We start from the raw sequence: 13563 nt of genomic DNA on the forward strand, positions 1-13563 counted from the left end.
AACCTGACATCTACAGAACACTCCATTCAAAAACAACAGAATATACATTCTTCTCATCTGCACAAGGAACATACTCTAAAACTGACTACACACTCGTTCATAAAGCAATTCTCAACAAATTCAAAAAACCAAAATCATACCAACCACACTCTCATACCACAGCACAGTAAAAACAGGAATTAATACCGACAAGATCTTTCAAAACGTACAATTAAATGGACATTAAACAATTTGCTCCTGAATGACTTTTGGGTAAACAATGAAATTAAGGCAGAATTCAAGAAATTATTTGAAACTAATTAAAACAAAGATGCAACATATGAAAATCTCTGGGACACAGCTAAAGCAATGTCAAAAGCAAAGTTTACAGTACTAAATGCCCACATCAAAAAGTTAGAAAGACCTCAAATTAACAACCTAACATCACACCTAGGGAACTTGAAAAACAAGAACAAATCAACTCCAAAGCTAGCAGAAGAAAAGAACCAAAATCAGAGATAAACTGAATGAAATAGATGAGAAAAGCCACTCAAAAGATTAACAAAACCAAAAGTTGGTTCTTTGAAAGAATAAATAAGATTGATAGACTGCTAGCTAGACTAATTTTTTTTAAAAAGGGAAAAGATTCAAAGAAACACAATCAGAAATGACAGACGGGACATTACCACCAACCCCAAAGAAATTTTTTTTAATCCTCAGAGACTATTACAAACACCTCTATGCACATAAACTGGAAAACCTAGAATAAATGGATAAATTCTTAAACATACTATCTTCCAAGATTGAACCAGGATGAAACTGACACCCTGAACAGACAAATAACAAACAGTGAGTAAATCAGTAATAAAAATCTTACCAGCTAGAAAAAGCCCTGGACAAGAAAGATTCACAGCTGAATTCTACCAGATGTAAAAATATCTGGTACCAATTCTACTGAAACTGTTCCAAAAAGTCAAGAAGGGACTCCTTCCTTACACATTCTATGAGGCCAACATCCTTCTCATACCAAAACCTGGCAAAGACATAATGAAAAAAAGAAAACTTTAGGCCAGTGTCTCTGATGAACATAGATGCAAAAATCCTCAACAAAATACTGGCAAACCAAATCCAGCAGCACATAAAGAAGCTAATCCACCATGATCAAGTAGGCTTTATTCCTGGGATGCAAGGTTAATTCAACATACACAAATCAATAAATGTGATTATCACATGAAAAGAACTAAAAACAAAAACCACATAATCTTCACAAGAGACAGAGAAAAGGCTTTAGGTAAAATTCAACATCTCTTCATCTTAAAAACCCTCAACAAACTAGGCATTGAAGGTACATACCTCAAAATAATAAGCCATCTAAATAAACCCATAACCAATATCATACTGAACAGGTAAAAGCTGGAAGCATTCCCTTTGAGAACCGCAACAAGACAAGGATGCCCACTCTCACCACTCCTATTCAACATAATATTAGAAGTCCTAGCCAGAGCAATCAGGCAAGAGAAAGAAATAAAGTGCATTCAAATAGGAAGAGGGGAAGTAAAACGATCTCTCTTCACAGATGATGTAATGCTATACTAGAAAACCCTATCGTCTATGCCCAAAGGCTCCTAGGTCTGAAAAACATCTTCTGGAAAGTTTCAGGATACAAAATCAATGTACAAAAGTCAGTAGTAGTTCTCTATACAAATAACATCCAAGCTCAGAGTCAAAAAAAGAATGCAATTCCATTCACAACAGCCACAAAAATAAAACACTTAGCAAAACAACTAACCAGAGAGGTAAAACAACTCTACAATGAGAATTATAACACACTGCTGAAAGAAATCAGAAGCAACACAAACAAATGAAAAAAAAAAAAACTCCATGCTCATGGATAGGAAGAATCAATACTGTTAAAATGGCCATACTGCCCAAAGCAATTTACAGATTCAATGCTATTCCTATCAAACTACCAATGACATTTTTAACATAATTACAAAAATCATTCTAAAATTCATTTGGAACCAAAAAAGAGCCCAAAGAGTCATAGCAACAGCAATCCTAAGCAAAAAGAACAAAGCTGGGGGCATCACACCACTCAACTTCAAAATATACTAAAAGGCTACAGTAACTAAAACAGCATTGTACTGGCACAAAAACAGACACACAGACCAATGGAACAGGTTAGAGAACCCAAAAATAAAGCCGCACACTTAAAACTATCAAATCTTCAACAAAGTCAACAAAAAAAAGGCAATGGGGAAAAGACTTCCTATTCAATAAATGGTGCTGGGATTACTGGCTAGACGTATGCAGAAAATTGAAACAGAACCCCTGCCTTTCACCATATACAAAAATCAACTCAGGATGCATTAAAGACTTAAATGTAAAACCTAAAGCTACAAAAACCCTAGAAGAAAACCTAAGAAATACCATCCTGGACATGGGCCCAGGTAAAAACTTGATGACGATTCTAAAAGCAAATGCAATAAAAACAAAAACTGACAAGTGGAACATAATTAAAGAGTTTCTGCATAGCAAAAGAAACTATCAACAGAGCAAACAATCTACAAAATGGGAGAATATATTTGCAAACTATGCATCCAACAAAGGTCTAACAAGCAGGATCTATCAGGAACTCAAATCAACAAGCAAAAAACAACATTAAAAAATGGTCAAGGACATGAACACACATTTCTCAAAAGAAGACATAAGTGCAGCCAACAAGCATATGAAAAAATGCTCAATATCACTAAACATTAGGGAAATACAAATCAAAATCACCATGAGATACCATCTCACACCACTCAGATTGGCTATTATTTAAAAAGCCAAAAAACAACAGATGCTGGTGGTTGTGGAAAAAAGAGAACATCTATACACTGCTGGTGGAATATAAATTAGTTCAGCCACTGTGGAAAACAGTCTGGAGATTTCTCAAAGAACTTAAAATGGAACTGCCATTTGACTCAGCAATCCCATTACTGCATATATTCCCAAAGGAATATAAATCATTCTACCATGAACACTCATGCCCTCTTTGCAGCACTGTTCACAACAGCAAAGACATGGAACCAACCTAGATCCCCATCAATAGTGGACTGGATAAAGAAAATGTGGCACATATGCACCATGGAATACCACACAGCTACAAAAAAAAATTAGACCATGAGATCATGACGTTTGCAGCAACATGGAGCTGGAGGCCATTATCCTAAGTATCCTAATACCACACGTGAAAACGTGGCATTTGGTTTTCTGTTCCTGCATTAATTCATTTAGAGTAAGTTGGAGCTAAACACTGAGTATACACGGACACAAAAAAGGGAACAATACACACTGGGGCCTACCTGAAAGTGGAGGGTGGGAGGAGGGAGAAGATTGAAAAACTACCTATCAGGTATTATGCTGATGACCTGGGTGACAAAACTATCTGTACACCAAACCCCTGTGACATGTAATTTACCCATATAACAAACCTACACATGTACCCCTTAAATCTAAAATAAAAGTTGGAAAGGAAAAAACGAAAATATCCAAAAACAATATTTTTTGGGGGAAAAAAAACAATAAAAACAAAAATAATGCAAATAAAAAACAATATAACAGCTATTTTCATTGCATTAGATATTGCAAGTAATCTAGAGATGATGTAAAGTATACGGGAGGATGTGCATAAGCTATATGCAAATACTACATTTTATGTAAGGGACTTGAGCATCCACAGATTTTGGTATCCTCAGAGGATCCTGGAACCAGTCCCCAAAGATACTGAGAGCCAACTGTAGTCTAACTTTAGTTCAACAATCCTTGCCTCAGAGAAGTCATTCCTGACCTTTTAGAATAGGTCAAATTCCCCTAATTACTTAACAGCAACAAGAGCTTCTCATTTTTGTAATGCCTATTTTGGTTGCAATTTTACATGTATGTGATTGAGTCTGCTTGACCCCACCATACTGTATTACTCTGTGAGCTCCAGAAACTTAAGAGTTCATTTTTTTGTTGTTTTTTTTCTCACCATTCTACCTCCTATGACAAGGAGTGTTACATATGTAGTATGCATAAATATTTAGTGAATGAATAAACAATCTGAATCCTTAAGAACTTTTCCTGGCCAGGCCATAGTGGCTCATGCCTGTAATCCAGCACTTTCGGAGGCCAAGGCAGGAGGACCACTTGAGTCCAGGAGTTCAAGACCAGCCTAGGCAACACAGTGAGACCTTGTCTCTACAAAAGTAAAATTAAAAAATTAGCCAGGCATGGTTTACTAAATGCTTTAATGCTTGCTTTCACTTTATAACTGAATTTGCAAAGTGAATCAACTATTTTCTCTTAGGCAGTATGCTTTCAGTTTGAGTAATTGTTAATACCAGCAATTTAATTAGAAACCTTTGGCCTAATAATCCAAATGGATTCCTAAATCCATGGCTTACTAAATATTTTACTAAATATTTTTTTCTCACCATTCTACCTCCTCTGACAAGGAGTGTTACATATGTAGTATGAATAAATAAATATTTTGTGAATGAATGAACAATCCGAATCCTTAAGAACTTTTCCTGGCCAGGCCATGGTGGCTTATGCCTGTAATCCAGCACTTACTAAAATATTTAGTAAGCATTCAATACCTGTTGTCTCAGCTACTTGGGAGGCGAAGGCAGGAAGATCATTGGAGCCCAGGAGCTGGAGACGGCAGTGAGCTGTGATCATGCCACTGTACTCCAGCTGGGGCAACACAGCAAAACCCTATCTCAAAATAAATCAATTTAATTAAATAAATTAAAAAGTGTCTTAAATGTATCTCCACATTTCCCTCACCCTATCACTTATTAAAATTTCCAGGGAGGGGGCTTCTGACGTATGTTTAAAATTTATTTTTAAAAATATTCTCCAGGTAATACTGATACCATCTCCATTTGGATTATTAGGCCAAAGGTTTCTAATTAAATTGCTGGTATTAACAATTACTCAAACTGAAAGCATACTGTCTAAGAGAAAATAGTTGATTCACTTTGCAAATTCAGTTATAAAGTGAAAGGAAGCATTAAAGTCGCATAAAAAGCCAGAGGAATGTGACCAAGAAATATTCCAAGATATGAACTGAGAGTCAGAACAGATTTGTCTCAATGATTTCCCCAACCATGGCACAATGTAATGACTAATGAATATTTTACTGCATATATCCAATATATTCAGAGATAAGTAGGCAAGGTGTGGGTATCAAAACAAATACAAAATATTTAGTAAGCACTTAATATCTGTTGAATTGCTTAATTAGTTAAATGAAGGAAAACAGTATGGTCTCTTCCCTCAAAAGTTTTACAATGTCATTGAAAGACAAATTTTTAAACTCTTATAGTTGCAGACAAAGATAAAATTAACATTAGAAAGTTTAAAATCATTAAATACTTTATTTAAGAATAGTATGTTTATCAAGTTAGGACAGTGGTATCATTTCTCAATTTACACATTCCTTTTGAAAATCTTAGAAAAAAATATTTCACCAATGTAAGGCACAACTCTTGAATATGCAGCGTAGTCTTCTCTTTATTCTGAATAACAGAAGCATGTAAATTAAATTATCCTCTTTGCACAACTATTCCCCCAAAACTAATTTATAACATATAATTATCTCCCTAAAAAGCAGTTACAAACCATAAATTGAATATGAATAAAATATGAAAAAGGGCACAAATTTTAAAGCCCTCCATGCAAAAAAAAAATTAATACATTGGCTTTACCTATAAACCTTATTTTGTTAATGCTAAGCACAGAACCCTTATGGGCTTATAAGAGTCTGCAAACAGCTACAGATGAGTCTTCTTGTTAAGAATTCATTCAATGCTTCTCAGAATAGCAAATTTTAAAAAATGAATTCACTGAGGTTTTCTCAAACCTCTGAAAATAAGGCAACAGTTCACAACTGATTTCAGAAATAGAATGTAAGTATTAAATTAAAAATTCTACTAGGTCAGTGCGAGTAGATGGATTCACCTGAAGTGGAGCAGTGAAGGTTTATTTTACCTCTTTCAAGATCTCTCCGTATATTCCACCAGTTTGAGATAGGCTGGGGGAGGAGGTGGAATAGCTTAAAAGGTTTTATTTCTTATTTTAAAGTATAAAAACATACACTTAAAGGCTAAACCTATCTATAATCTACATCTTCATGTCAGCAAAAGATACTGCTTTCTACCCAAATCACCAATTGAATCAGCCTTGCTCGTTATTTCAGAGCATAAGGTGTCCAGAGAAGAAACTCAAGACTGAATGGACTGCCATAATGGGGAAGTACAGGTAGACAAAGGCCAGCAGGTGAGACAGCATTAGAGAAACTATCTACTATGTCTGAATAAGCTCTCCTACCTTACAAGCATCAGCTACTACATTTGAAACCATCCTGAGTGCTGCATTTCCTATATGTGCCCAGACTTGGCAATGCCCGATAAATTCTGTATGTTACCATGTCCTGCATTTAATAGATAATTTGTTTAATGATACTCACACTTAATTGACTTTCTCATATCCTGAGTAGATTAATCTTAGAAAACTATTTCAAAGATAAATTTAAAATAATTAAAATAATTAAGGAACCCAGAATCTTGATTTAGAACACTGCTTTGACTTTTGTTATTACTTTGCATTTATTAGTATATCCTATTCATAATCTTGCACTTTCAATATAAAATTAAATATTTACACAATTACACAAAATAATTGCCAACTCCAAATCAACATGAATGGAGTGACACTGAAAATATCATACTATTCCCCATAAAAGAGTTCAGTGCAAAATAATCATTACCTGGTATTTTACATTCGGTTTGTGTCTTTATCTCTACTCCCAGGCAAATATTCTCACTTAAGACCCAGTGCTTTAACTGCTTCTTGTAAAGACACTGAATTTATTGTTATTGCAAATTTATTTATTACTTATGGTTATTCATAAAGAATTTATTACTTTCTAGAATTTTGGGATAAGAATCATAATCACTAATGCAAAATACTCTTAATTTTTTAAATGTTATATTTCTGTTTTTAAATATTAATAGTGCACTATTCTAAGTTCTTCATGAATAAAAAACACGTCCCAAGTTCATGAGATCTATGCAGCTCACTACTGTACCAGGTATTAAAACCTTAAGATAAGGGCTAATCCTCATCACTTATGAGAATTTCTCAAGAATGGGTCAAATGCGCCACATTTAAATTTGCAGATTATTTTGTCTAGCTGCTCAATCAACAGAAATACCACTCAAAGAAATCAATTCTAAATTAATGTCTTTAATGAACACTATGTTTTGCAACTTGTATAAAAACTGATCACCCAAGCACAGATAAAAGGAATATATTTATCGTTAGTGGGCCTGCTAAAGTATTGACAATCAGTGTCCTCTAAATACTCTTATTTTGGCAATAGCCCATAAGCTTAACTTTTAGAAAATTTAGCTTGATACAAGAAAATAATTCATCATAATTAGACAATATAATTTTTCTACTTTTGAGGCAAAATATATAAATCAATACTTGTCTACATGACTTGCAAAATGTCTATATACTAAGATTGCTACAGTCTATAAGGTAACCGAAGTTAAGTGATACATACCCTTTAGAAAATACAATTTGTCTGGGGGGATGGTTGCACATATATTTAAATATGTTAAAACCACTGACTTGTATATTTTAAATGTGTAATTTATATGGTATGTGAATTGTATCTCATGAAGGCTTTTTAAACAAAACAACACTGCTGTAACTTAGACCAAAAAAAAAAAAAACTTGTCACACATTGTTCTTTTCAGACATATTTTTATAAAGACAGAAATTAACATTTGTAGCATCAGCAAGTTTGATTAGCAAATGTTACCCATGTAGGCATAATTGTCTAATCTGTAGCCAAAGTGTGCCCCTGATGCTAACCACCCCTATAACTGAATAATCTATAAATTACAAAATGAGTTGTAATCCCCCATCCACTACCAGAACATGCCCTGTAACATATGGTGATTCTAAAAGAAACACAACCGCATGTGCCACCTCAATAGTTTCTCCAAATCTTCCAAGAGGAATTTTTTTCTTTAAATGTTCTTCTTTCAAGTCTTTTGTCATATCTGTGTGTACGAATCCTAAAAGAGAAATGTTTGTTTAGTTGAAAAGGGTACACACTAAGACATCTGCTGAATTTCAAAAAAACATAATGAATTTGTTTCTGAAAATTTTAATTTGAAATTATTTTTAAAAAAAATTTTTTTTTTTTGAGACAGGGTCTTGCTGTCACCCAGGCTAGAACACGGTGGTGCAAAGATGACTCATTGTAGCCTGGACCTCTGGGGCACAAGTGATCCTTTTTTTTTTTTTTTTTTTTTATTATTATACTTTGAGTTCTAGGGTACATGTGCGTAATGTGCAGGTTTGTTACATATGTATACTTGTGCCATGTTGGTGTGCTGCAGCCATCAACTCGTCAGCACCCATCAACTCGTCATTTACATCAGGTGTAACTCCCAATGCAATCCCTCCCCCCTCCCACAAGTGATCCTCTTGCCTCAGCCTCCCAAGTAACTGGGACTATAGGCGTGCACCACCACACTCGGCTAGTTTTTGTACTTTTTGTAGAGATGGGGTTTCGTCATGTGGCCCAGGCTGGTCTCAAACTCCTGGACTCAAGGGATCAGCCCACCTCAGCCTCCCAAAGTGCTGGAATTACAGGCATGAGCCACCATACCCACCCTATAATTTGAGATTATTAGTAATCCTTGTTTATAAAATAGTTTTGTTGGCTGGGTGCGGTGACTCACGCCTGTTATCCCAGCACTTTGGGAGGCCAAGGCGGGCGGATCACCTGAGGGGAGGAGTTCGAGACCAGCCTGCCCAACATGGTGAAACCCCGTCTCTACTAAAAATACAAAACACTAGCTGGGTGTGGTGGCAGGCGCCTGTAATCCCAGCTACTCAGAAGTCTGAGGCAGGAGAACTGCTTGAACCTGGGAGGCGGGCAGAGGTTGGAGTGAGTCTAGATTGCGTCACTGCACTCCAGGCCTGGGCGACGAGCGAAACTCCATCTCAAAAAAAGCAAAACAAAACAAAATAGTTTTGTTAGTAATCAAGACACCAAGCCTATATTTTTATACAATTTAACTCAATGAATATTTACTGGACACTAAAATATCTGATCCCCAAGTATCTGGCCCACCTAGCAAAATGTAAGTAGGTAGATACAAACATGAATGAAACAAAATTCCACTCTTTGGGGAACCTATGATTTGTGGAGGAAATGGTCACTTGCACACCCGATTATGATGTAAGAAGTCTGGTGAATATCCTGATAGAAGTATACATAAAATACCACAGAATAGATTAATTTTCACTAAGGCAGGGATAGAAGAGAGTGGAAAGTAGTGTCAAGGGAAGGAAGGCATCACAAAAGTGGACACATGAATTGATTTGGTAGCTGATGATTAGAAAGGCCGGCATTTCCCACATCCGTATTTTAAAATCTTATGATCATATCCAATTCTGATACAAGTAAACACAGAAAATTCAAAATTTAATATAGTACTGGTGTATTCAGTAAAGCCTGACGAGAATATGTTCTAAAGAATGTATTAAGTTCAACAGTATAAAGAACTAACTACATATTATATAACCAACTAATCCTAAATAATTGCAAATATATACCAGGGAGAACTGTAGACTTATGAAGAAAATCTGTAAGATTAATACAGGACATACAAATACACATTATTAATAAAATGCTTAACTTAAAATCAGTATCCTGTATATTACTCAATCATTTGGGTTATTAAAAAGAAAGCAATATTTATCCTCATGAAAAGAATAGTTAGAAAAAAATTTTTTTAAGGTCAGGAAAAATAGATGGACTAAAAGCTCAACATGACTTGTGAAGTAAACATTTAATGTGCAATCTCAAAAATATAGTTTCCAAATTGCCCTATGTTAAAACTAAATCATTTATAGCTCAAACTATAAACCTAAATATATTACCTTTTAAAGTACCATAATAAATGTGAAGTAAACAATGAATTAAGAATTAACATTAGGCCATTGGTTTATTACGCAATACTATGTAATTACTTAACTTTCCTTTCTTTAGGTTTGCAGTTATAAATATCTATGCATATTCTTAAAAGTCTTGTGAAAAATATTCATAGATTTGTCTATCATGAAGCTTATGAATGACACTTTCATTAGGGAAAAACTGAAACAAGCTAAATGTCTTTCAATAAGAAACTGGTTAAATAAGTTATGATACATCCATACAATAAAATAATGCAGGTATTACAAATAATGCTATATGTTCTCATTTGTAACTGGGAGCTAAAGAATGTGTATACATGGATGTGATGACAATGGAGATTCAGAAGGGTGAGAGGGTGGGACGGAGGTGAATAAGAAATTACCTAATGGGTACAATGTGTGTTATTCAGGTGATAGACACCCTAAAAGCCCTGACTTCCCACTATGAAATCTATGCATGTAACAAAACTGCATCTGCACCTGCATTCATTTGTATTTATACAAATAAATGAATAAAATAAGATAAAAATAAAAAATTAAAATTATGCTATAGGATATTTAAATCTAAAAATAACATTTGTGTATAAAATGTAGGTTACAAATGAACTGTTATACCACTATTAAAAACACAACAAAAAACTTATACTAATGACTAAAAAAAGTATTATACCAAAATATTAACAGTGATTATCATTAGATACTAGAATTACAGGTAATGATTTTTATTTTCTTTATATTTTTCTGCTTTTTGCAAACTGTCTACAACAGATATATATATTACTTCTGTATTCAGATAAAAAGTTGTTGAAAAAATACACACAGTACTACCTTCAGATAGTCTGTAATGAAGGCCTGGAATAACAAAACTAATTTTGTATTATGTGTGTTTCACTGTGAAATTACATTGTGAAATACAGTCTTCTCTGCCATAAAATCTTACCACATTTATTTTAAAAGTCAGCAATATTTCCTTCATATCCTCTCATCTTTAAGAAGAATGAGAAGGCCAGAAGGAATGCAAGAATAAAAGAAGGAGCAGCTAACACAGATATTGATACTAGCCTCTGTAGAATTTCCAATGAACTGTAAATGAAACTTAATTTACAGTGAAGAGTCACAATAATCAACAGGCAATCCAATCATCTTAATATCTTGGGGGTTCTTGCTATCCAAAGTTTTCTGTCTTTAGATACACGTATCTTCCTTTTTATTTTATTTTATTTATTTATTTATTTTTTTTTTTTTTTTTTTTTTTGAGACGGAGTCTCGCTCTGTCGCCCAGGCTGGAGTGCAGTGGCGCGATCTCGGCTCACTGCAAGCTCCGCCTCCCGGGTTCCCGCCATTCTCCTGCCTCAGCCTCCCGAGTAGCTGGGACTACAGGCGCCGCCACCACGCCCAGCTAATTTTTTTGTATTTTTTAGTGGAGACGGGGTTTCATTGTGTTAGCCAGGATGGTCTCGATCTCCTGACCTCGTGATCCGCCCGTCTCGGCCTCCCAAAGTGCTGGGATTACAGGCTTGAGCCACCGCGCCCGGCCTATTTTATTTTATTTTTTTTTTGACAAGAGTCTCACTCTGTCACCAGGCTAGAGTGCAGTGGTGCGATCTCGGCTCACCGCAACCTCCGCCTCCTGGGTTCAAGCAATTCTCCTGCCTCAGCCTCCCCAGTAGCTGGGACTACAGGCATATGCCACCACGCCCGGCTAATTTTTGTATTTTTAGTAGAGACGGGGTTTTCACCAGGTTGGCCAGGATGGTCCTGAACTCCTGACCTCAAGTGATCCACCCACCTCAGCCTCCCAAAGTGCTAGGATTACAGGCGTGAGCCACTGTGCCCAGCCGACAAAAGTATTTTCAAAAGTGCCTCAGAGAGTATCCTAGGAAGCAAACCTCATCTCATACTTGTAATAAAAGCAGAATGAATAAAAATTGTCAAAAACATGTAAAAGTTCATGTTATCTTCTCAAAGATAGACACAATTATCCTTTTAAGTTCTTTTCGAACTCTAGCAAAATTAGCATAGAATACTTCCCAGTAACTCTCACAAACTCTCAGCATAAAAATCGATGCATTTTAACCTAAAAAACAAAAACAGAAAAACACGATAAACTACAGTAGAAATGGTTTGCAAGAAAGACCTTGTGACTTTGCAAATCCCAGGCTCAACTTCTGACTCTGCTGGCCTGGCCTTTTTTCTCAAAGGCAGTATTTTGTGGTTTAAAAAACCACTGGATTAGGATACATTAAACTAGGTTCTGTTCCCTGCTCTGCTAATACTATTAAAGCTATAACCTGAGAAAAATCATGTGCCAAGACCAGCTCAGTCATGGAGACCCCAACCCAGCAGCACTAGAAGAATTAAAGACACACATACAGAAATATAGAGTGTGGAGTGGGAAATCAGGCTTCTTACAGCCTTCAAAGCTGAGAGCCTCGAACAGAGATTTACCCACATATTTACTGACAGCAAGCCAGTGATAAGCATTGTTCCTATAGATTATAGATTAACTAAAAGTATCCCTTATGGGAAACAAAGGGATGGGCCGAAATGAAGGGATAGGCCGAAATAAAGGGATGGGTCTGGCTAGTTATCTGAAGCAGGAGCATGTCCTTAAGGTGCAAATCGCTCATGCTATTGTTTGTGGTTCAGGAACACCTTTAAGAAGTTTTCCACCCTGGGTGGGCCAGATGTTCCTTGCCCTCATTCCAGTAAACCCACAACCTTCAGCATGGGCGTCATGGCCATCACGAACTTGTCACGGGGCTGCAGAGATTTTGTTTATGGTCAGTTTTGGGGCCAGTTTATGGCCAGATTTGGGGGCCTGTTCCCAACAGTCACGTACTATCTGCAACTGAATGACTGTTTCTGTATCATAAAATGAATGAAATAGATGGAAAATGACAGATCTCTGAGGTTTCTGTTTTTTTCTTTTTTGCTTTTTTTTTTTTTTTTTTTTTTTTAGACAGTCTGGCTCTGTCACCCAAGCTGGAGTGCAGTGGCACAACTGCGGCTCACTGCAACCTCTGCCTCCCAGGTTCAAGCAATTCTCCTGCCTCAGCCACCCCAGTAGCTGGGACTACAGGCGCCTATCACCATGCCCAGCTGGTTTTTGGTTTTTTTGTTTGTTTTGTTTTGTTTTTTTTTTTGAGACGGAGTTTGGCTCCTGTCACACAGGCTAGAGTGCAATGGCATGATCTCGGCTCACTGAAACCTCCACCTCCCAAGTTCATGCCTCAGCCTCCTGAGTAGTTAGGATTCCATGCATTCGTCACCACACCAGGCTAATTTTGTATTTTTAGTAGAGGCAGGGTTTCACAAGGTTGGTTGCGCTGGTCTCAAACTCCTGGCCTTAAGTGATCAGCCTGCCTTGGCCTCCCAAAGTACTGGGATTACAGGCGTAAGCCACCATGCAGCCTGGCCTGAGGTTTCTGTTAGCCCCTGCAACCCTACGATTCAAAGATTAAAAGTATGCCTCATTAAGTACTCTTCATGACAACTTTACTTGAAATTTAGGAAAGTAAGTTCCCCTAGAAGGGCCCTCAGTTCTCACAT

The 13563-nt window shown here is 36.3% G+C and overlaps 1 protein-coding gene across 7 annotated transcripts in view; it reads right to left on the reverse strand.

The window, feature by feature from the left end:
• The window catches only part of CBR4 (carbonyl reductase 4), a 154613-nt gene that overhangs the window by 125551 nt on the left and 15499 nt on the right, over nucleotides 1-13563 (reverse strand). For 3 of the 7 annotated variants that reach the window (XM_078001445.1, XM_078001447.1, XM_078001446.1), the window contains exons 5-6: nucleotides 8958-9035; nucleotides 5368-8099 (exon numbers count right to left, since the gene is read on the reverse strand). The exons of 2 other annotated variants lie outside the window; for them this stretch is intronic. In XM_078001445.1, coding sequence (XP_077857571.1) covers nucleotides 7921-8099; nucleotides 8958-9035 — 257 coding nt within the window. In that variant the 3' untranslated portion in view covers nucleotides 5368-7920. 7 annotated transcript variants of the gene reach the window in all.

Source organism: Macaca mulatta, chromosome 5, assembly GCF_049350105.2.
Source record: "Macaca mulatta isolate MMU2019108-1 chromosome 5, T2T-MMU8v2.0, whole genome shotgun sequence".
NCBI lineage: Eukaryota > Metazoa > Chordata > Mammalia > Primates > Cercopithecidae > Macaca > Macaca mulatta.